The following is a 24,793-nucleotide window of genomic DNA, read 5'->3' as shown; positions in this document are numbered from 1 at the left end:
TGGTGCTGTGCGGCCGCATGACGACGTCCGGCGTGCAGGACGGGGGACATGTTGGTCGGGAGGGGAAGGATACGAAGATTGGGAGCGGGGGTGGGAATAGGAGAGGTAAACGGGGAGATTGGAATGGGCGAGATACCCGCTTGAGTCAATAACCACTGACCCTGACGGGTAAGGGAAAGCCGGGCGAGTTGTGAGTCACGATGGAGACTGAGAAGAGAACGAAGAGGATGGAAGAGGCCTGTGGCAAAGAGCTTAGTGGTAGAGGTAGTGATAGGGAGGTTGAGAGCTGCCTTGTAGAGGCCCACAAGGGCAGTCTCGAGAGCGTTAAGTTGAGTCTCATTGAAGGAAGCGTAGGGTGCAAAGTACAAGACTTTGTTGAGGGCCAGCGCGTGGGCAACGCGGCACGCGTGAGCCTCGTGGAGACCTGAGCGTCGAGTGACCACGCGCCGCAGGAGGTGAGTTACAGAGTGGCAGGTGGTGACAGCGCGGTGGAGGGCTTGCACATTCTTAGCCGCATGCAAAGGGAAGCCAAGAACTTTGCACTGTGTGACGACAGGAATGGGAGAGCCAGAAAGGTGGAGAGAGACGAAGTGGTTGTGTGAGCGCTGGTAGGAGGAATGGTTGAGAAGGAGAAGCTCGGATTTCTCAGGAGCAGGAGAGAGGCCAGCGGTGGTGAGAAAGGAGTCGATGAGATCTAGGCCACGTTGCAGGGTGTCCTGTACGTGACCGGGAGAGCCAGATGAACACCAGAGAGTGATGTCATCGGCGTAAAATATATGATGAAGGTCGGGAATTTCAGCTAGCTGGGAGGCGAGAGGGGCCATAGCGAGATTGAAAAGGGTAGGAGAGAGAACAGCACCTTGAGGAGTGCCACGGGTGAGGTGGTGTGGGTTAGACAAGTGGGTATCTACTCGAAAGCGAGCCACACGTTTAGAGAGGAATGAGCGGATATAGGAGTACATGCGGGAGCCACAATCCAAAGAGGCGAGTTGAGAAAGGATGTGATCGTGGCAAACACCGTCAAAGGCCTTGCGCACATCGACAGTCACAAGTGCGTAAATTTGAGTGGGTGTAGGGGACAGGAACGTTTGCTGGAGAATCAGAAACATGTCCTGTGCACAGACGCGGCGTCGGAAGCCAATGAGAGAATGGGGGAAGAACTCCCGTGCCTCAAGGAAATCAGAGAGGCAGTATATGGAGTAAGGAAGAGTGCTCACCTATGCATTGTCCAGTTTGTTCGTCGCACACTTTGCCAAGGTTTTTGCACTCGTCTGTCCTTTTCTTCGGGCACTTGTTGTCTGGAGAGTCTATAATGAATTGTAAGTTAAAACAAGAAAATGGATTATCCTGTAGCATTTTACGATAATCTTGACGTTTTGAGCATGACCGCTTTTATTGATAGGTTGGCTTTGTGCAGTCAAATTAATGTTGAAGGTTTTCACGACGTTTCCATGATTAAAAATCTGTAGATTCCGTAGGAGAGTATGTTGTTTTTCTAAGAGTGTGCTGGGTGTAAGAAATATTGTCCATAAGTTGACTGATTCCGGCGCTGTGCAAGTGGCAAAAATTTGGCATTATATTTGACCTTTATTTGATTTGATAACTTTGCAGAACTAGAAGTGAGGAGTCAAAAAGGTCATTTCTTATCACTATTCCGTCATTCAAAATTCTCACCATTGTACTTCATGCATTTTAAAAATTATGGAATGTGCTCCCTGTCTTGAATCAGATATTATCTAAGGCCGAGAAGTTGTGCCTGTATATCATAAAGATTTTTAAATTTTGTCGCTTCCTAAGATTGTGTTCGCCATCTTTGTGTAATAAAAGTTTAATATAGAAAATGCATTGCATCCTCGCAAAGGGTTATTCAGGTTGAAGGATAGAACAATATAAAGGTAGAAAGGAAGTTTCAGTGGGCAATAAACAAGAAGCAATACCACTTTTCAAATTAAATGGTGGTTTCATTAAAAGACAATATCCACCATGAAATAAACTGGCAATCAAAGATTCTTAAAGGGGCATGAGGGATGTTTCTCTTAATATTTATTTTAGCCCTTTCTGCGTTATTCTTCTGTAGCAAATATTATTATTTAGAATTTTTGTAATACTTGTTTACATTTAAAGTTCGAAAATGCTGTACATAACAAGGGCTAATCAGTCTGAAAAGGGGTGGCATGTGAATCAGTATTTGGAGTAAGGGAGAGTGCTCACCTATGCATTGTCCAGTTTTTTCGTCGCACACTTTGCCTAGGTTCGTGCACTCGTCTGTCATATTCTTCGGGCACTTGTCGTCTGGAGAGTCTATAATGAATTGAAAGTTTAAACAAAGAAATGAATTGAACGGTAGGCATTTAAGATATACTTCACATTTTGAGCATGACCGCTTTTGTTGAGTAGATGGTGTTGTGCAGCCAAATTAATCTCGGAGATCTTCACGAGTTTTCCTTGAATAAATTTATACATTTCCCAAATGAGTGCATGTAAAATTTCTAAGTCTGCTGCTTGGCGTAAGAAATATTGTCCACACGTTGCTCGCTGCCGGCGCTGTGCAATTGAAAAAAATCGGTATTATATTTGTCCTGAATTTGATTTTATAACAATGCATAACTAGGAGTGAGGAGTCAAAAAGAATATCTGCGCTGACCATTCAGGCAGTCAGCAATCTCACTATTGTACTGCATTTGTTTCAAAATCTTCGGATGGGCCCCGTACATTGAATCAGATGTTGTCAATGGCAGAAAAGTTCTGCCTGATATATCATATAAATTGTTTTTAAATGGTATTGGTCCTTTGAGAAAGTTGTGGTCGGCATATTTGTGTAATGTAAGTTTAATATAGAAAATTTGTTGCATCCTCGTAAAGGGTTATTCAGATTGAAGGCTTGCACAATATATGGGGTGGAAAGGAAGTTTAAATGGGCAATAAACAAGAAGCAATGCCATTTTTCATGTGCAAAGGTCATCTCATTAAAAGTCAGTGGTCCCTATCAAATAAAATGGCCATCAGAAATGCCAGGAGGGGCACGAGGGACGTTTTTCTTAATATTTATTTTAGCATTTTCTGAGTTATTCACCTGCAGCAAATACTCTTGTTTAGAATTTTTGTAATACTTCTTTACATTTAAAGTTCCAAAAATGCTGTAGAAAACAAATGCTAATCAGTCTGAAAAGGGGTGGCATGTGAATCAGTATATGGAGTAAGGGAGAATGCTCACCTATGCATTGTCCAGTTTTCTCGTCGCACACTTTTCCTAGGTGTGTGCACTCATCTTTCCTATCCTTCGGGCACTTGATGTCTGGAGAGTCTATAATAAATTAAAATTTTAAACAACAAAAAAAATGAGTTCAGCTGTAGCTTTTTACGATATACTTCATGTTTTGATCATGACCATTTTCATAGAAGAATGGTAGGTTTTGTGCAGCGAAATTAACGTGGGAGCTCTTCACGAGATTTCCTTGGTTAAATTTCTCTAGGTACCGAAGGAGAGCATGTTATGTGTATAAGAGTCTGCTTGGTGTAGGAAATATTGTCCATACGTAGCTTGCTGGCGGCGTTTCGGAATTGCTGAAAAATTTGGATTATATTTGCGTCCTGAACATGATTTTAGAATGTTGCATTACTGGAAGTGAGGAGTCAACTCGACCCTTTTCTCAGACTAATCCGAGATCCAGAACACCGTCTATACGACTGCATTCGTGTTTAAAATATTGGATGTGCTTCGGATCTTGAATCAGTTTATGTCAAAGGCGGGAAATTTGTCGAAGATATATCTTATATAAATTTTAATTTTTGCTGCTTCTTTGAGAAGACTCTGTTCGGCGTCATTGTGCAATATAATTTTAATTCAGGAAACTTATTTGATCCTCTGGAATGGTTGTTCGGAGTTAAGGTTAGCACATTATAAAAACTGGAAAGAAAAGTTTTATAGGCATTAAACAACACGAGATGCCAATTTTCGAGTGCAATGGTCCTTCATTACAATGGAATGTTCACCATGAAAAAAAAGGCAATCAGAAATGGTAAACGGGGCACGAGGGTCGTATATCGTAACATTTATTTTAGCCCTTTCTGCATTATTCATCTGCAGCAAGCATATTTCTTTAGAATTTGTGTCATACTTATTTACATTCAAAGTTCGAAAACGCAGTACGAAACAAAGGCTAATCACTCTGAAAAGGAGTGGCATGCCAATCATTATTTGGAGTAAGGAAGACTGCTCACCTATGCACTGTCCAGTGTTCTCGTCGCACACTTTTCCTTGGTTTGTGCACTCGTATGTCTTATTCCTCGGGCACTTGGCGTCTGGAGAGTCTATAATGAATTGAAAGTTTAAACAATGAAATTGACTGAACTGTAGCTTTTTACGATATACTTCACATTTTGAGCATGACCGATTTTATTGAATGGTTTGCTTTGTGCAGTCAAATTAATGTTGGTGCTCTTCGCGAGCTTTCCATTATAAAATTTCTGAAGATACTGAAGGAGAGCATGTTAGCTTTATAAGAGTCTGCTTGATGTAAGAAATATTGTCGATAACTTGATTGTTGTCGGCGCTCTGCAAGTGCCAAAAAATCGGAGTTATATTTGCCCTGAATTTGGTTTTATAACATTGCATAACTAGAAGTGAGGAGTCAACAAGATTATTTCAGCTGCCCATTCCGGCAGACAATATTCTCACTATTGTACTGCATTCGTTTTAAAAATTATGGGATGTGCTCCGTGTCTTGAATCAGATATTATCAAAGGGTGAGAAGTTGTGCCTGTATATCAAAAATATTTAAAAAATTTTTCGCTTCCCACGATTGTGTTCGCCAGCTTTGTGTAATAAAAGTTTAATATAGAAAATGCATTGCATCCTCGCAAAGGGTTATTCAGGTTGAAGGTTAGCACAATATAAAGGGTAGAAAGGAAGTTTAAATGGGCAATAAAGAAGAAGCAATACCACTTTTCAAGTGGAATGGTGATTTCATTAAAAGAGAATGTCCACCATGAAATAAACTGGCAATCAGAAATTCTATAGAGGGGCACGAGGGATGTTTTTCTTAACATTTATGTTTAGCCCTTTCTGCGTTATTCATCTGTAGCAAATATTCTTCTTCAGAATTTTTGTAATACTTCTTTACATTTAAAGTTCGAAAATGCTGTACGGAACAAAGGCTAATCAGTCCGAAAAGGGGTGGCATGTGAATCAGTATTTGGAGTAAGGGAGAATGCTCACCTATGCATTGTCCAGTTTGTTCGTCGCACACTTTGCCTAGGTTTGTGCACTCGTCTGTCCTTTTCTTCGGGCACTTGTTGTCTGGAGAGTCTATAATGAATTGAAAGTTTAAACAAGAAAATGGATTAACCTGTAGCATTCTACGATATAGTTTACGTTTTGAACATGACCGCTTTTATCGAATAGTTGGCTTTGTGCAACCAAAATAATGTTGGAGCTTTTCACGACCTTTCCATTATTAAATTTCGGTGGATGCCGAAGGAGGGTACGTTATTTTACTAAGAGCGTGCTTGGTGTAAGAAATATTGTCCATAAGTTGACTGATGCCGGCGCTGTGCAAGTGGCAAAAATTTGGCATTGTATTTGCCCTGAATTTGATTTGATAACTTTGCGTAACTATAAGTGAGGAATGAATAAGGTCATTTCAGCTCACTATTCCGTCATTCAAAATTCTCACTATTGTACTGCAATAGTTTTAAAAATTGTTTGATGTGCTCCGTGTCCTGAATCAGATATTATCTAAGGCTGAGAAGTTGTGCCTGTATATCATAAATATGTTTAAATTTTGTAGCTTCCTAAGATATTGTTCGCCATCTTTGTGTAATAAAAGTTTAATATAGAAAATGTAGTGCATAATCTCAAAGGTTTATTCAGGTTGAAGGTTAGCACAATTTAAGAGGTAGAAAGGAAGCTTCAATGGGCAATAAACAAGAACCAATACCACTTTTCAAATGCAATGGTGGTTTCATGAAAAGACAATATCCACCATGAAATAAACTGGCAATCAAAGATTCTTAAAGGGGCATGAGGGATGTTTCTCTTAATATTTATTTTAGCCCTTTCTGCGTTATTCATCTGTAGCAAATATTCCTCTTTAGAATTTTTGTAATACTTCTTTACATTCAGAGTTCGAAAATGCTGTACATAACAAGGGCTAATCAGTCCGAAAAGGGGTGGCATGTGAAGCAGTATTTGGAGTAAGGGAGAGTGCTCACCTATGCATTGTCCAGTTTGTTCGTCGCACACTTTGCCTAGGTTCGTGCACTCGTCTGTCCTCTTCTTTGGGCACTTGTCTGGAGAGTCTATAATGAATTGAAAGTTAAAACAAGAAAATGGATTATCCTGTAGCATTTTACGATATTCTTGAAGTTTTGAGCATGACCGCTTTTATTGATAGGTTGGCTTTGTGCAGTCAAATAATGTTGAAGGTTTTCACGACGTTTCCATGATTAAAAATCTGTAGATTCCGTACGAGAGTATGTTGTTTTTCTAAGAGTGTGCTGGGTGTAAGAAATATTGTCCATAAGTTGACTGATTCCGGCGCTGTGCAAGTGGCAAAAATTTGGCATTATATTTGACCTTTATTTGATTTGATAACTTTGCAGAACTAGAAGTGAGGAGTCAAAAAGATCATTTCTGATCACTATTCCGTCATTCAAAATTCTCACTATAGTACTGCAATAGTGTTAAAAATTATGCGATGTGATCCGTGTCCTGAATCAGATATTATCTAAGGCTGAGAAGTTGTGCCTGTATATCATAAATATTTTTAAATTTTGTCGCTTCCTATGATTGTGTTCGCCACCTTTGTGTAATAAACGTTTAATATAGAAAATGCATTGCATCCTCGCAAAGGGTTATTCAGGTTGAAGGATAGCACAATATAAAAGGAAGAAAGGAAGTTTAAATGGGCAATAAACAAGAAGCAATACCACTTTTCAAGTGGAATGCTGATTTCATTAAAAGAGAATGTCCACCATGAAATAAACTGGCAATCAAAGATTCTTAAAGGGGCACGAGGGATGTTTCTCTTAATATTTATTTTAGCCCTTTCTGCGTTATTCTTCTGTAGCAAATATTATTATTTAGAATTTTTGTAATACTTCTTTACATTTAAAGTTCGAAAATGCTGTACGAACAAAGGCTAATCAGTCTGAAAAGGGGTGGCATGTGAATCAGTATTTGTAGTAAGAGAGAGTGCTCACCTATGCATTGTCCAGTTTGTTCGTCGCACACTTTGCCAAGGTTTTTGCACTCGTCTGTCCTTTTCTTCGGGCACTTGTTGTCTGGAGAGTCTATAATGAATTGAAAGTTAAAACAAGAAAATGGATTATCCTGTAGCATTTTACGATATTCTTGACGTTTTGAGCATGACCGCTTTTATTGATAGGTTGGCTTTGTGCAGTCAAATTAATGTTGAAGGTTTTCACGACGTTTCCATGATTAAAAATCTGTAGATTCCGTAGGAGAGTATGTTGTTTTTCTAAGAGTGTGCTGGGTGTAAGAAATATTGTCCATAAGTTGACTGATTCCGGCGATGTGCAAGTGGCAAAAATTCGGCATTATATTTGACCTTTATTTGATTTGATAACTTTGCAGAACTAGAAGTGAGGAGTCAAAAAGATCATTTCTGATCACTATTCCATCATTCAAAATTCTCACTATTGTATTTCATGCATTTTAAAAATTATGGAATGTGCTCCCTGTCTTGAATTAGATATTATCTAAGGCCGAGAAGTTGTGCCTGTATATCATAAAGATTTTTAAATTTTGTTTCTTCCTTGGATTGTGTTCGCCATCTTTGTGTAATAAAAGTTTAATATAGAAAATGCATTGCATCCTCGCAAAGGGTTATTCAGGTTGAAGGATAGAACAATATAAAGGTAGAAAGGAAGTTTCAGTGGGCAATAAACAAGAAGCAACACCACTTTTCAAATGCAATGGTGGTTTCATTAAAAGACAATATCCACCATGAAATAAACTGGCAATCAAAGATTCTTAAAGGGGCATGAGGGATGTTTCTCTTAATATTTATTGTAGCCCTTTCTGCGTTATTCTTCTGTAGCAAATATTATTATTTAGAATTTTTGTAATACTTGTTTACATTTACAGTTCGAAAATGCTGTACATAACAAGGGCTAATCAGTCTGAAAAGGGGTGGCATGTGAATCAGTATTTGGAGTAAGGGAGAGTGCTCACCTATGCATTGTCCAGTTTTTTCGTCGCACACTTTGCCTAGGTTCGTGCACTCGTCTGTCTTATTCTTCGGGCACTTGTCGTCTGGAGAGTCTATAATGAATTGAAAGTTTAAACAAAGAAATGAATTGAACGGTAGCTATTTAAGATATACTTCACATTTTGAGCATGACCGCTTTTGTTGAGTAGATGGTGTTGTGCAGCCAAATTAATCTCGGAGATCTTCACGAGTTTTCCGTGAATAAATTTATACAGTTCCCAAATGAGTGCATGTAAAATTTCTAAGTCTGCTTGGCGTAAGAAATATTGTCCACACGTTGCTCGCTGCCGGCGCTGTGCAATTGAAAAAATTCGGTATTATATTTGTCCTGAATTTGATTTTATAACAATGCATAACTAGGAGTGAGGAGTCAATAAGAATATCTGCGCTGACCATTCAGGCAGTCAGCAATCTCACTATTGTACTGCATTTGTTTCAAAATCTTCGGATGGGCCCCGTACATTGAATCAGATGTTGTCAATGGCAGAAAAGTTCTGCCTGATATATCATATAAATTGTTTTTAAATGGTATTGGTCCTTTGAGAAATTTGTGTTCGGCATATTTGTGTAATGTAAGTTTAATATAGAAAATTTGTTGCATCCTCGCAAAGGGTTATTCAGGTTGAAGGCTTGCACAATATATGGGGTGGAAAGGAAGTTTAAATGGGCAATAAACAAGAAGCAATGCCATTTTTCATGTGCAAAGGTCCTCTCATTAAAAGTCAGTGGTCCCTATCAAATAAAATGGCAATCAGAAATGCCAGGAGGGGCACGAGGGACGTTTTTCTTAATATTTATTTTAGCATTTTCTGAGTTATTCACCTGCAGCAAATACTCTTGTTTAGAATTTTTGTAATACTTCTTTACATTTAAAGTTCCAAAAATGCTGTAGAAAACAAATGCTAATCAGTCTGAAAAGGGGTGGCATGTGAATCAGTATATGGAGTAAGGGAGAATGCTCACCTATGCATTGTCCAGTTTTCTCGTCGCACACTTTTCCTAGGTGTGTGCACTCATCTTTCCTATCCTTCGGGCACTTGATGTCTGGAGAGTCTATAATAAATTAAAATTTTAAACAACAAAAAAAATGAGTTCAGCTGTAGCTTTTTACGATATACTTCATGTTTTGATCATGACCATTTTCAAAGAAGAATGGTAGGTTTTGTGCCGCGAAATTAACGTGGGAGGTCTTCACGAGATTTCCTTGCTTAAATTTCTCTAGATACCGAAGGAGAGCATGTTATGTGTATAAGAGTCTGCTTGGTGTAGGAAATATTGTCCATACGTAGCTTGCTGGCGGCGCTGCGGAATTGCTGAAAAATTTGGATTATATTTGCGTCCTGAACATGATTTTAGAATGTTGCATTACTGGAAGTGAGGAGTCAACTCGACCCTTTTCTCAGACTAATCCGAGATCCAGAACACCGTCTATACGACTGCATTCGTGTTTAAAATATTGGATGTGCTTCGGATCTTGAATCAGTTTATGTCAAAGGCGGGAAATTTGTCGAAGATATATCTTATATAAATTTTAATTTTTGCTGCTTCTTTGAGAAGATTCTGTTCGGCGTCATTGTGCAATATAATTTTAATACAGGAAACTTATTTGATCCTCTGGAATGGTTGTTCGGAGTTAAGGTTAGCACATTATAAAAAACTGGAAAGAAAAGTTTTATAGGCATTAAACAACACGAGATGCCAGTTTTCGAGTGCAATGGTCCTTTCATTACAATGGAATGTTCACCATGAAAAAAAAGGCAATCAGAAATGGTAAACGGGGCACGAGGGTCGTATATCGTAACATTTATTTTAGCCCTTTCTGCATTATTCATCTGCAGCAAGCATATTTCATTAGAATTTGTGTCATACTTATTTACATTCAAAGTTCGAAAACGCAGTACGAAACAAAGGCTAATCACTCTGAAAAGGAGTGGCATGCCAATCATTATTTGGAGTAAGGAAGACTGCTCACCTATGCACTGTCCAGTGTTCTCGTCGCACACTTTTCCTTGGTTTGTGCACTCGTCTGTCTTATTCCTCGGGCACTTGGCGTCTGGAGAGTCTATAATGAATTGAAAGTTTAAACAATGAAATTGACTGAACTGTAGCTTTTTACGATATACTTCACATTTTGAGCATGACCGATTTTATTGAATGGTTTGCTTTGTGCAGCCAAATTAATGTTGGTGCTCTTCGCGAGCTTTCCATGATAAAATTTCTGAAGATACTGAAGGAGAGCATGTTAGCTTTATAAGAGTCTGCTTGATGTAAGAAATATTGTCGATAACTTGATTGTTGTCGGCGCTGTGCAAGTGCCAAAAATTCGGAGTTATATTTGCCCTGAATTTGATTTTATAACATTGCATAACTAGAAGTGAGGAGTCAACAAGATTATTTCAGCTGCCCATTCCGGCAGACAATATTCTCACTATTGTACTGCATTCGTTTTAAAAATTATGGGATGTGCTCCGTGTCTTGAATCAGATATTATCAAAGGGTGAGAAGTTGTGCCTGTATATCAAAAATATTTTAAAAATTTGTCACTTCCTACGATTGTGTTCGCCAGCTTTGTGTAATAAAAGTTTAATATAGAAAATGCATTGCATCCTCGCAAAGGGTTATTCAGGTTGAAGGTTAGCACAATATAAAAGGTAGAAAGGAAGTTTCAATGGGCAATAAAGAAGAATCAATACCACTTTTCAAGTGGAATGGTGATTTCATTAAAAGAGAATGTCCACCATGAAATAAACTGGCAATCAGAAATTCTATAGAGGGGCACGAGGGATGTTTTTCTTAACATTTATGTTAGCCCTTTCTGCGTTATTCATCTGTAGTAAATATTCTTCTTCAGAATTTTTGTAATACTTGTTTACATTTAAAGTTCGAAAATGCTGTACGGAACAAAGGCTAATCAGTCCGAAAAGGGGTGGCATGTGAATCAGTATTTGGAGTAAGGGAGAGTGCTCACCTATGCATTGTCCAGTTTGTTCGTCGCACACTTTGCCTAGGTTTGTGCACTCGTCTGTCCTTTTCTTCGGGCACTTGTTGTCTGGAGAGTCTGTAATGAATTGAAAGTTTAAACAAGAAAATGGATTATCCTGTAGCATTTTACGATATACTTCACGTTTTGAGCATGACCGCTTTTATTGATAGGTTGGCTTTGTGCAGTCAAATTAATGATGAAGGTTTTCACGACGTTTCCATGATTAAATTTCTGTAGATTCTGTAGGAGAGTATGTTGTTTTTCTAAGAGTGTGCTTGGTGTAAGAAATATTGTCCATAAGTTGACTGATGCTGGCGCTGTGCAAGTGGCAAAAATTTGGCATTATATTTGACCTTTATTTGATTTGATAACTTTGCATAACAAGAAGTGAGGAGTCAAAAGGATAATTTTTGATCACTATTCCGTCATTCAAAATTGTCACTATTGTACTGTAATAGTTTCAAAAATATGGGATGTGCTCCGTGTCCTGAATCAGATATTAACTAAGGCTGAGAAGTTGTGCCTGTATATCATAAATATTTTAAAATTTTGTAGCTTCCTAAGATTTTTTTCGCCATATTTGTGTAATAAAAGTTTAATATAGAAAATGTATTGCATAATCTCAAAGGATTATTCAGGTTGAAGGTTAGCACATTATAAGAGGTAGAAAGGAAATTTCAATTGGCAATAAACAAGAAGCAATACGACTTTTCAAGTGCAATGGTGGTTTCATTGAAAGAGAATGTCCACGATGAAATAAACTGGCAATCAAAAATTCTTATAGGGGCACGAGGGATGTTTTTCTTAACATTTTAGCCTTTTCTGCGTTATTCATCTGTAGCAAATATTAATATTTAGAATTTTTGTAATACTTGTTTACATTTAAAGTTCGAAAATGCTGTACATAACAAGGGCTAATCAGTCTGAAAAGGGGTGGCATGTGAATCAGTATTTGGAGTAAGGGAGAGTGCTCACCTATGCATTGTCCAGTTTTTTCGTCGCACACTTTGCCTAGGTTCGTGCACTCGTCTGTCTTATTCTTCGGGCACTTGTCGTCTGGAGAGTCTATAATGAATTGAAAGTTTAAACAAAGAAATGAATTGAACGGTAGCTATTTAAGATATACTTCACATTTTGAGCATGACCGCTTTTGTTGAGTAGATGGCGTTGTGCAGCCAAATTAATCTCGGAGATCTTCACGAGTTTTCCGTGAATAAATTTATACAGTTCCCAAATGAGTGCATGTAAAATTTCTAAGTCTGCTTGGCGTAAGAAATATTGTCCACACGTTGCTCGCTGCCGGCGCTGTGCAATTGAAAAAATTCGGTATTATATTTGTCCTGAATTTGATTTTATAACAATGCATAACTAGGAGTGAGGAGTCAATAAGAATATCTGCGCTGACCATTCAGGCAGTCAGCAATCTCACTATTGTACTGCATTTGTTTCAAAATCTTCGGATAGGCCCCGTACATTGAATCAGATGTTGTCAATGGCAGAAAAGTTCTGCCTGATATATCATATAAATTGTTTTTAAATGGTATTGGTCCTTTGAGAAAGTTGTGTTCGGCATATTTGTGTAATGTAAGTTTAATATAGAAAATTTGTTGCATCCTCGCAAAGGGTTATTCAGGTTGAAGGATAGCACAATATAAAAGGTAGAAAGGAAGTTTCAATGGGCAATAAACAAGAAGCAATACCACTTTTCAAATGCAATGGTGGTTTCATTAAAAGACAATATCCACCATGAAAGAAACTGGCAATCAAAAATTCTTAGAGGGGCACGAGGGATGTTTTTCTTTACATTTATTTTAGCCCTTTCTGCGTTATTCATCTGTAGGAAATATTCTTCTTTAGAATTTTTGTAATACTTCTTTACATTTAAAGTTCGAAAATGCTGTACGAAACAAAGGCTTATCAGTCTGAAAAGGGGTGGCATGTGAATCAGTATTTGGAGTAAGGGAGAGTGCTCAGCTATGCATTGTCCAGTTTTTTCGTCCCACACTTTGCCTAGGTTTGTGCACTCGTCTATCTTATTATTTGGGCATTTGGTGTCTGGAGAGTGTGCAATGAATTGAAAGTTTAAACAATAAAAAGGATTAAACTGTAGCTTTTTACGATACACTTCACGTTTTGAGCATACCGCTTTTATTGAATGGTTGGCTTTGTGCAGTCAAATAATGTTAGACTTTTTGACGACCTTTCCATGATTAAATTTCTGTAGATGCCGAAGGAGAGTATGTTCTTTTTTCTAGAGCGTGCTTGGTGTAAGAAATATTGTCCATAAGTTGATTGATGCCGGCGCTGTTTCAAGTACCAAAAATTCGGTATTATATTTGCCTTGAATTTGATTTCATAACATTGCATAACTATAAGTGAAGAGTCAACAGGACCCATTCAGTTGACTATTACGGCAGTCAAAATTCTCATTATAGTACTACATTCCTTTTAAAAATTTTGGCATGTGCTTCGTATCTTGAATGAGATATTATCTAAGGCTGAGAAGCTGTGCCTGATATATCATGATTATTTTAAAATTTTATCGCTTTCCGAGATTGTGTTCGCCATCGTTGCGTAATATAGGTTAATATGGAAAATGTATTGCATCCTAACAAAGCATTATTCAGGTTGAAGGTTAGCACAATATAAGAGGTAGACATGAAGTTTCAATAGGCAATAAAGAAGAAGCAATGCCACTTTTCAAGTGCAGTGGTAATTTTATTAAATGTCAGTGGTGACACTAAAATAAAATGGGAATAAGAAATGAGAGGAGGGGCACGAAGGCCGTGTTTCTTAACATTTATTCTAGGCCTTTCTGCATTATTAATCTGCAGTAAATATCCTTCTTTAGAATTTGTGTAATACTTACAATTAAGGTTCGAAAAATGCTTTACAAAACAAAGGCTAATCAGTATAAAAATGGGTGGCATGTGAATATGTATTTATATTAAGTGAGAATGCTCATCTATGCATTGTCCATTTTTCTCATCGCACAGTTTTCCTAGGTTTGTGCACTCGTCTGTCTTATTCTTCGGGCCCTTGGTGTCTGGAGAGTCTATAATGAATTGAAATTTTAAACAAGAAAATAAACTGAACTGTAGCTTTTTACGATATACGTCATGTTTTGAGCATGACGGCTTTTGTAGAATGGTTGGCTTTGTGCAGCAAAATTAAAGTTGGAGCTCTTCGCAAGCTTTGCATGATTAAACTTTTCTAGATACTGAAGAAGAGCATGTTATTTTTATAATAGTCTGCTTGATGTAAAAAATATTGTCGATAACTCTATTGGTGCCTGCACCGCGCCATTGTTCATAAGTCCGAATTATATTTCTGTCCTGAATTTGATTTTACAATGTTGCATCACTGGAAATGAGGAGTCAATTCGACTCTTCTTTCAGACTACTCCTAGATCAACACCCCCACTATACGTCTGTATTCGTGTTTAAAATAATGGATATGCTTTGGATCTTGAAATAGTTTTTGACAAAGGCCGGAAAGTACTGGCAGAAATATCACATATTTTTGAAATCTTGTTGCTTCTTTGAGAAGATTGTGTTCGCTATTTTTTATAATATAAGTTTAATGTAGAATATTTATTACATCCTCGCCAAGGGTTATTCGGTTCGAAGATTAGCACATTATAAGTGGTGGAAAGGAAGTTTCAATAGGCAATAAACAAGAAGCAATTCCAGTTTTTTAAGTGCAATTTTCACTTCATTAAAAGACAATGCCCACCATGAAATAAAAGGCAATCAGAAATGCTTACAGGTCCACGAGGGACGTTTTTCTTAACATTTAATTTAGCACCATCTGCGTTATTCATCAGCAGCAAATATTCTTATTTAGAATTTTCGTAATACTTCGTTACATTTAAAGTTCAGAAATGGGGAACGAAACAAAGGCTAATCAGTCTGAAAAGGGGTGGCATGTGAATCAGTATTCGGAGTAAGGGAGAATGCTCACCTATGCATTGTCCAGTTTTTTCGTCGCACACTTTGCCTAGCTTCGTGCACTCGTCTGTCTCATTCTTCGGGCACTTGATGTCTGGAGAGTCTATAATGAATTGAAAGTTTAAACAATGAAATGGATTAACCTGTAGCATTTTACGATATACTTCACATTTTGAGCATGACTGCTTTTATTGAATGGTTGGCTTTGTGCAGCCAAATTAATGTTGGAGCAATTCACGAGCTTTCCATTCATAAATTTGTATAGATCATGAAAGAGAGCATGTTATTTTTCTAAAAGGCTGCTTTGTGTAAGAAATATATTCGTTAAGTGTCTTGCTTCCGGCGCCAAAAATTGGGTATTATATTTGCCGCGAATTTGATTTTATAACATTGCATAACTAGAAGTGAGGAGTCAACAAGACAATTTGCGCTGGACATTCTGGCAGTTAAAATTCTCACTATTTTACTGTATTCGTTTTTAATATTTTGGGATGTGCTCCGTGTCTTGAATCAGATATTATTTAATGCTCAGAAGTTTTGCCTGTATATCATAATTATGTTGAAATTTTGTCGGTTCCTAAAATTGCGTTCGCCATCTTTGTGTAATAAAATTTTAAGATAGAAAATTTATTTCATCCTCGCAAAGGGTTATCAGTTTGAAGGCTAGCACAATATATGAAGTCGAAAGGAACTTTCGATAGGCAATAAACAAGAAGCAATACCACTTTTCAAGTGCAATGGTCCTTTGATTAAAAGTCAGTGGTCACAACTGAATAAAATGGCAATCAGAAATGCTAATGGGGGCACGAATGTGGCTTTTCTAACATTTACTTTAGCACTTTCTGCGTTATTCATCTGCAGCAATTATTCTTCTTTAGAATTGATGTAATAATTCTTTACATTAAAAGTTCGAAAAATCTGTACGAAACAGAGGCTAATCAGTCTGAAAAGGGGTGGCATGTGAATCGGTATTTATTTTTTATTTATTTATTTACATATCTACAGCCACCTTGCGGGCATTAGTGTAGGGGAGAAAGAAAAAAACAATATGAGTGCACAGATGATATTGTCACCGACAAACGTAGGGCGACACAAAAGGGGGCTTTTAATCCGAAGGCCAAGAAGACCAGCAGCGCGCGTCCGAGCGGGGACTTCGTCTTCTTTGCTTCCACACGAGCCCAGCCATGCCGTTCGGCCACATGGCAGCGCTCGCAGAATGTGAGCAGCGTGGCATAGCCCCCCTGCTTTCAAGAAGCATCGCCTCGTTGCCTCCGGCAATGGGGAAAAACAGAATTTGAGGCACCGAAAGTGCTAAGGTGCTTGTGGCGGCGGCACTGAATGTGAACTCCTTCAATGGCTAACGGGCGTAATACGGTTTCATGCGGGCCACGTGGACGACTTCAGACTTGGGCGGTTGAGAAGAGCCGACGACTCCTTGAGGGAACATTTCATAGTTGACCTCGCTGAGTTGACGTAGTACTTCGTTGGGGCCGAAGTAACGGCGCAGATGCTTTTCAGAGCGCCCGCGCAAACGTATAGGGCTCCATACCCAGACGTGTTCGCCGGGTTGGTAAATCACCTCCCTGTGGTGGAGGTTGTAACGCCGGGCGGCAGTTTTCTGCTGATGTCGAATCCGTTGTCTAGCAAGGTGGCGAGCGGCTTCTGCATCACGAATGAATTGGTCAGCGCCGGTGACAGACGAAGGGGCACAATCTGGAAGCAGCATGGCGTCCAGCATGGTGAGGGCGTCCTGGCCATACACAAAACGGAAGGGAGTGAAGCGCGTCGTTTCTTGGAGAGCGGTGTTGTACGCAAACGTGACGTAAAGGAGTATTTCGTCCAGTTGCGATGGTCCGCGTCGACATATATAACATCATATCTGCAATGGTCTTGTTCAGCCTCTCAGTCAGACCATTCGTTTGAGGATGGTAAGCAGTCGTTTTTCTATGACTGGTGCCACTGTGACGCAGTACCTCATGTGTAAGAGCCGAGGTAAACGCGGTTCCCCGGTCAGTTAATACAACCGCGGGGGCGCCGTGGCGACGCACAATGTGGCGAACAAAGGACTGTGCAATTTCAGCCGCGGTGCCACGGGGAAGAGCCTTGGTTTCACAGTAGCGGCTGAGGTAGTCCGTGGCAACAACGATATACCGGTTACCCATGGAGGACACTGGGAATGGGCCGAGTAAGTCCATGCCGACTTGCTGAAACGGGATTTGCGGTGAATCAATTGGCTTCAGAAGGCCGGCCGGTTTTGTCGGCGGTATCTTCCGTCGTTGACACTCACGACAGGTTCTAACGTAGCGTTGGACGACCGCAGCAAGCCAAGGACAGTAGTACCTGTGGCGGAGGCGTCCCAATGTTCTGAAAAAACTAAGGTGCCCAGAAGAAAGGTCGTCGTGGCATGCAGCGAGAACTTCCTGACGAAGCGCGGTTGGGACAACGAGAAGATACGTAGTTTCAGTCGGGCCGTAGGTTTTCTTGTAGAGGACTCCATCTATTAAGCAAAACGACGAAAGTCCGCGATAGAAGAGTCTGGGCGGAGACGGAGCGGTTCCTTCGAGGTACTCGATTAGAGGCAGCAGTTCGCAGTCGGCCCTCTGGTGGCGGGCAAGGTCGGATGTGGTGACAGCGCCGAGGAAAGCAGAATCGTCGTCGGGCTCATCTGGTGGGCACGGAAGAGGAGCTCGAGAGAGACAGTCTGCATCGCTATTTTGCTGACCCGACTTATACACGATAGTGACGTCGAACTTTTGCAACCGAAGGCTCCACCGTGCAAGGCGCCCCGATGGATATTTGGGGTTCACAAGTTAACACAAGGAGTGATGATCGCTGACGACTCGAAACGGGCGGCCGTACAGGTAGGGACGAAATTTGGTGATTGCAAACACAACAGTCAGACACTCCTTTTCCGTGGTGGAATAATTCATTGCGGCACGGGAAAAAGTGCGACTTGCGTATGCGAGCACGCGTTCCACACCGTCTTGCCACTGCACAAGCACCGCACCGAGGCCAACATTGCTGGCATCTGTGTGCAGTTCCGTGGCGGCTTTCCCGTCGAAGTGGCCAAGGACAGGCGTAGATTGGAGGCGGGCCTTATGTTCTGTGAAAGCTGTTTCCTGATCCTGGCTCCAGAAGAAGAGCTCGGAGTCTTTTGTCAGGCGAGTCAGCGGCTCTGCGAGCTTGGAGAAGTTTTCAACGAACCTCCGATAATAGGCGCAAGGCCCCAGAAAACGCCGCAAGCTTCGTTTATCTGTTGGCAGGGGAAATGCAGCAACGGCGGTCGTCTTTTCTGGGTAATGGCTAACGCCCTGAGCGCTCACAATATGGCCAAGAAACTGGAGCTTCCTAAATGCGAAGTGGCACTTTTCAGGCTTCAGAGACAGACCTGCGGAACGAATGGCCTCGAAAACAGCACGAAAACGTTTCAGGTGCTTCTCGAACGTGTCGGAGAAAATCACGACGTCGTCGAGATACACAAGGCAGGACTGCCACTTCAGGTCAGTTAGTACGGTGTCCATCATACGTTGGAACGTTGCAGGGGCTGAATACAAGCCGAAAGGAAGCACCTTAAATTCGTACAATCCGTCAGGAGTAACGAAGACGGTCTTTTCTCGGTTACTCATCGACCTCAATTTGTCAATAAGCGCTACGCAGGTCGAGTGACGAAAAGTAGGTAGCATTGCGGAGGCGATCTAATGAGTCATCAATGCGCGGCAGTGGATATACATCCTTTTTGGTAACGTTGTTGAGATGTCGATAATCCACGCAGAACCGTAGGCTGCCATCTTTCTTTGCGACGAGAACAGGTGACGCCCAGGGACGCGTCGATGGTTGTATGACATCGTCGCGGAGCATTTCGGCAACTTGGCGGCGGATGGCATCACGTTCCTTCGACGAAACACGATAAGCACGCTGACATAGTGGTCTCTGGTCACTATCGACGATAATGCGGTGCTTAGTTATTGGCGTCTGAAGAATAGAGGTTGACGCAAAACAGTCGTGGAAAGAGTAAATAAGGCTTTCCACGCGGCGTTTCTGATTGGTCAGAAGGTCAGGGTTCACGTCGATCGTAAAGGCTGGTGCCGTGTCCTGTTACGCTGTTCCGGGGTTCGTTGTGAATAAGGCACATTGGACGGCGTGCTCGCCAAGTTCTTCAAAATGGGAAATCACTGTGTTTTGCGTCAAATGTTGGGGTTCGTTACTAAAGTTGGTCACTAAGAGCTCGGTACGGGCGTGAACAAGGTCGACAAGAGCGCGAGCAACGCAAACTTGCCGAGACAGTAGCAGCGACATGTTCGCTTCGGCAATGCCCCGAGTACCGAAGCTGGTATCACAATTGACTGTGACAAACTTGCTTGCTCTCGGCGGTACCGTTGTGTGGTCGTCAAAGATGCGTAGTGCTGCTCTGTGCGGCTCGGGGTCTGTAGCAATGGCTCGCTGTGTCGAAAACGATACCAATTGCTCATGCAGGTTGACGACCGCGCCATACTCCTTAAGGAAGTACATGCCGAGAATCAGTTCTTTGGAACACTCTCGTAGCACGGCGAAGGAGCCAATGAAAGTTGCACCTCGGATCTTTATACGGCAGGTAAAGACGCCAACCGGCGTCACCACATGCCAACCAGCTGTGCGTATCTGCGGCCCATGCCAAGGTGTTAGAACCTTTTTGAGGGTCGTGGCTAGGTGGCTGCTCATGACCGAAAAGTCAGCTCCGGTATCCACGAATGCTGACGCGTCATAGCCATCGGCGGCAACAAGAATTTCGGCGCGGCGGAAACAATTCTTTGAAAACTCGTCGGTGAGGTGTTTGGTGCCGTCGTCGATGGGGTCGTCGGTGAGGTCATCGGTGTGGTCGTCGACGCGGTCGTCGGTGGGGTCGGCGGTGGCATCGTCGTTGCGGTCGGCGGTGAGATCGTCTTTGAGGTCGGCGGCTGGGGTCGTCGGCGTTCGGGTCGTCGCATACAAACATCGGATGGAGGCTGTTCGCTCTCTGCGGTAGCGGCGGTCCTACCCCCGGAGGCCGCCGTCTTCTGTTTTCCCGACGGGGGGACGTGCGTCTGAATTGGCTAGCGGATGATGCGTGACTGGGAACCCGCGTTGGAGACGGCGACCTAGACTGACGTCGTGGAGGCGGTGAGGGCAGCACATGATCGGCCAGGAACTGCTCAATGTCTCGCGGTCTCTCACCATAGCGTGGTCGAGGTGCGTTCGGTGGAAATCCTCTTAATCCCATCCGCCGGTATCGGCAGTTGCGAAGGACATGAACAGGCTCCCCGCAGTGGTAGCATAGTGGCCGGTTGTTGGGTGTGCGCCCCACGTCCGCTTTTCTAACAGGGCGCGGGTCACGCTGCTCGACGAGGGGAAGGTATCCCTGCGTTGGTTCGGCATCAGGGCGGAATGCCTGTGGCACTGGCGCAGGTCTCCGCAGGGCTTCACTGTAGCTCATGATGTACGGCTCCACTTGTGGTGCTCGTGGGCTTCACTGTAGCTCATGATGTACGGCTCCGGCTGTGGTGCCGTGGTGGCTGGACCACTCGCCGAATTCCGTCACGGACGGCATCGGCTACAGCTGCAGCACTGGCAGGTGGAGCATCTAAGCGGAGGTTGCGCAGTTCTTCTCGAACCACACTCCGCACAAGCTCTCGAAGCGCCTCGTCTCCGGCGACTGGCTGTGACGCACAATAGTTGGTGGCCGCAACACTGCCCAGACGACCGTACTGCGCACTGCGTTCCTGCAAGGAGCGTTCCATGGCCGTGGTTTCTTTGGCGAAGTCAGCGACGGTTCTTGGAGGGTCGCGTATGAGGCCAGCGAAGAGCTGCTCCTTCACACCACGCATGAGGTGGCGCACCTTCGTAGCCTCGGGCATGGCAGGGTCAGCCCGACTGAAGAGACGCGCTATATCTTCGATAAACATGGTCACGCTTTCGTTCGACTGCTGTGACCTGGAGCGAAGGGCGATTTCGGCGTTTTCCTTGCATGCGCTGGAGCTGAAGGTAGCGAGCAACTCACGACGGAACGCTTCCCAGCTGGTAAAAGATGCCTCATGGTTCTCGAACCATGTCTTCGCCGAGTCTTGGAACGCGAAATACACGTTTCGTAGTTTTCGGTCGTCGTCCCACTGGTTAAAAGTGGCCACACGGTCAGAGCCGGACAACCAGTCCTCGACATCCTCGCACCGATCGCCGTGGAAGGTTGGCGGCGAGCGAGGTGCGAGGACTACAACCGGTGGGACAGTGCCGGAAGGCTGGCCTGTCTGACTGCCAGTAGTAGACGTCATCGTACGCACCGACCTCGTCAGTGGCAGTGGCTGACACTCAGGTTGCAGGCCTCGCAGGCGGCGGCTCGCTTTGTGGACGGGTGTTGTGTCCAAGCGGCGCTGATAATCGTCAGAATTGTCCTCGGGGTGAGCATTCATCGGACGATACCCAGCGGCTCCACCAAAATGTCACCGACAAACGTAGGGCGACAAAAAAGGGGGCTTTTAATCCGAAGGCCAAGGAGACCAGCAGCGCGCGTCCGAGCGGGAACGTCGTCTTTTTTGCTTCCACACGAGCATAGCCATGCCGTTCGGCCACATGGCGGCGCTCGCAGAATGTGAGCAGTGTGGCAATATATAATACAAAGTCAGCTGCAAATTGAAACGCATGAAACAAGCAGTGAAAAATAAAACTATACGTATACACGTAGTTGTCTTGATATTTGCGTCACTTAATCTTAATGTATCATGTTAAGTGGAAAAATAGGCATGACAAGTTAAAAAATCATTAAAAAAGATTATTTTTCAGATCCTGGATAAAAGACGAAGGGGTGCCGGAAATAATTTCTCCAGGCAAACCATTCCACTCATATACTGTCTTAGGTAAGAAGCTGTTCTTAATTAAGTTTATCCGGCAAGCATATTCAAGCACTTTTCGGGAATGGCCCGTTCGTGCAGATACATATGTTGGTTTCTTTAGATATCTATCTTAATTTATGCCCGTTCTAGAGTAAAATATATTACAAAATAACGGCAAGCGCAGGCATTTTCTTCTGGATTCAAGCAGCGGCCACCCAAGGTTTTTGGAAATATCGCGAGAGCTTTTCGAAAAGTCATAATTAACTGACACAACGCGAGCAGTACGTGCCTCTACGCGTTCAAGTTTTGCAATGTTGCACTGGGTTGACGGATCCCAAGTACTGGAAGCATACTCAAGAATGGGACGTACATTTGACAGAAATCATGTTTCCTTTAGCTTATTTGGAGCCTGATTAAAGTTTAGTCTGAGGAAGTTTAACATTCGACTAGGCTTCAGAGTTATGTTGTGTATATGAGCATTTCATGACCAATTGGCAGAGAATACAACTCCCCAGATATTTGTATTCTCTTGCAACCGACAGGCAGATTCCATCCACGACATAATTGGTGAGAATTGGTTGTTTTTTTTTTGTTGTAAACTCTACGAGATTGCATTTGGATAAATTAAGGGACAGCTTCCAGGACTGGCACCACAAGAAAACGGGGTCCAGGTCGTTCTGTAAATGTTGACAGTCCGCCTCACTGGTGATTTCGCGGTAGACACAGCAATCATCCGCGTTCAATTGAACACGGCTGGTGGTACGGTCAGTAAGGCCATTGATATAAATGAAGAAACGTAGAGGGCCCAAAACTGACCCCTGGAGTAGGGGAGTGTGGTCATCAATACATTTTCCAGTTTTTTCGTCGCATAATTTTCCTAGGTTCGTGCACTCGTCTGTCTTATTCTTCGGGCACTGGATATCTGGAGATTATACAATGAATTGAAATTTAGAACAAGAAAATGAACTGAACTGTAGCTTTTTAATATATACTGCTTGTTTTGAGCATGACCGCTTTTATGGAATGGTTGGCTTTGTGCAGCAAAATTAATGTTGGAGCTCTTCAGAAGCTTTTCATTATTAAACTTCTCTAGATACTGAAGGAGAGCATGCTATGTTTATAAGAGTCTGCTTGATGTAAGAAATATTGTCGATAACTTGATTGGTGCCGGCGCCGCGCAATTGTTGATAAGTGGGAATTATATTTCTGTCCTGAATTTGATTTTACAATGTTGCATTACTGGAAATTAGGAGTAATTCGACTCTTCTTTCAGACTACTACTAGATCAACACTCCCATTATACGTCTGTATTCGTGTTAAAAATAATGGATGTGCTTCGGATCTTGAACTAGTTTTTGACAAAGGCCGGAAAGTTCTGGCAGATATATCATATATTTTCAAAGCTTTGTTGCTTCTTTGAGAAGATTCCGTTCGCCATTTTTTTGTAATGTAAGTTTAATGTAGAAAATTTATTACATCCTCGTAAATAGTTATTGGGTTTGAAGGTTAGCACAATATAAGAGGTGGAAAGGCAATAGGCAATAAAGAAGAAGCAATTCCAGTTTTAAACATGAACAGTTTAAATGAACAGAAGTGTAGCATTTTACGATATACTTCAGTTTTGAGCATTACTGCTTTTATTGAATGGTTGGCTTTGTGCAGCCAAATTTATGTTGGAGCACTGGCAAAGCTATCCATGTTGAGATTTGTTTAGGAAAACAAAAATTATTTTTTCTAGGAATCCGCTTGTTTTAAAGAATATTGTCCATAACTTTTTTGCTGCCGATGCTGTGTAGTTGCCAGAATATATGGATTATATTTGTGTCCCGAATTTGATTTTACGATGTTTCATTACTGGAAGTTAGGCCTGAACTCGACTTTTTTCTTAGATTAATCCGACAGTTAGCACACTCCCTATTCGAGTGCATTCGTTTTGAAGATATTACATGCGGTTCGGATTTTGAATCAGATATTGTGTAAGGGAGAAAAGTTCTGGGAGATATGTCCTACAAAATATTTGAAAGAGTTCCAGTCACATGCTTAGAATATTGTCTTTGTCATTTTGGAAAGATAACTTTAATATAGGACGTCATCGGGTGTGGCCTCATCACTCTCTATATTTTGCGTTATCATGTCACGTGACTTACCTTGACACGTGTGGGGTTGACGTGGGGAGATAAGTACTTTCTCCCCACTCAATCGCGGCTGACACGGTTCAAAGCCGCCCGGACCCCACCCCGTGATCGCGTACGCTACCGAGCGCTCGCCGACCACGGCGGGCCTTGCTCTGGGGGAACAAAGGAACGACACATTGGCTGACACAAACAGGCATTTATTGCTACAGAAACAATAACGCCAGCTAGCAACAAGGTACGCTAATGAATCAAGGACGTCCGACTCACCAGCAAGGTTCCGAGCGAATGTTCGCCCGCGCTAGGGCAAGGGATATAAACTCCGCAGGCCGGACGGGACGAGTACGGGAGCCTGTCTCCCCGTCGCTTCTTCGCCCCGTCGGCGAAGAGCGGAGCCCCGAGTGACGCGTCCGCCCAGGGTGATTATCCCGGCCCCAGAGACCCCATCTCCCGCGGGCAGGCTTCAGCAGTCTCCCGCGCAGCGACGCTGGCGCCCTCTCTTGCCAGTTAATGTAACTGACAAGGGAATCCGCTCAGCCTCGAGGTGAGACCGCCGCTGCACGGTGCCTCGCGGGAAAGCAAACTCAGGGGGCTGCAGGGCAGGTCCCCACATCCCCCCAACCTTAAATAGACCCACGCGCCTGAAAGTACATGC

General features: G+C 42.4%; 1 protein-coding gene across 50 annotated transcripts in view; it reads right to left on the bottom strand.

The window, feature by feature from the left end:
• Positions 1 to 24,793, bottom strand: part of LOC144136573 (uncharacterized) — a 73,944-nt gene that overhangs the window by 41,929 nt on the left and 7,222 nt on the right. For 18 of the 50 annotated variants that reach the window (XM_077668977.1, XM_077668991.1, XM_077668989.1 and 15 more), the window contains exons 2-15: positions 15,181 to 15,270; positions 14,187 to 14,272; positions 12,193 to 12,286; positions 11,203 to 11,292; positions 10,207 to 10,296; positions 9,198 to 9,287; positions 8,198 to 8,287; positions 7,204 to 7,293; positions 6,214 to 6,300; positions 5,219 to 5,308; positions 4,222 to 4,311; positions 3,215 to 3,304; positions 2,212 to 2,301; positions 1,218 to 1,307 (exon numbers count right to left, since the gene is read on the bottom strand). In XM_077668977.1, coding sequence (XP_077525103.1) covers positions 1,218 to 1,307; positions 2,212 to 2,301; positions 3,215 to 3,304; positions 4,222 to 4,311; positions 5,219 to 5,308; positions 6,214 to 6,300; positions 7,204 to 7,293; positions 8,198 to 8,287; positions 9,198 to 9,287; positions 10,207 to 10,296; positions 11,203 to 11,292; positions 12,193 to 12,286; positions 14,187 to 14,272; positions 15,181 to 15,270 — 1,257 coding nt within the window. Of the gene's footprint in view, positions 1 to 1,217; positions 1,308 to 2,211; positions 2,302 to 3,214; positions 3,305 to 4,221; positions 4,312 to 5,218; positions 5,309 to 6,213; positions 6,301 to 7,203; positions 7,294 to 8,197; positions 8,288 to 9,197; positions 9,288 to 10,206; positions 10,297 to 11,202; positions 11,293 to 12,192; positions 12,287 to 13,195; positions 13,358 to 14,186; positions 14,273 to 15,180; positions 15,271 to 24,793 lie in introns of those variants that run through there. The other 32 variants (XM_077668994.1, XM_077668981.1, XM_077668983.1 and 29 more) reach the window with 32 other exon arrangements.

Source organism: Amblyomma americanum, chromosome 6 (assembly GCF_052857255.1).
Source record: "Amblyomma americanum isolate KBUSLIRL-KWMA chromosome 6, ASM5285725v1, whole genome shotgun sequence".
NCBI classification, from domain to species: Eukaryota; Metazoa; Arthropoda; class Arachnida; order Ixodida; family Ixodidae; genus Amblyomma; species Amblyomma americanum.
This window is presented reverse-complemented; position numbering and strand designations above follow the sequence as displayed.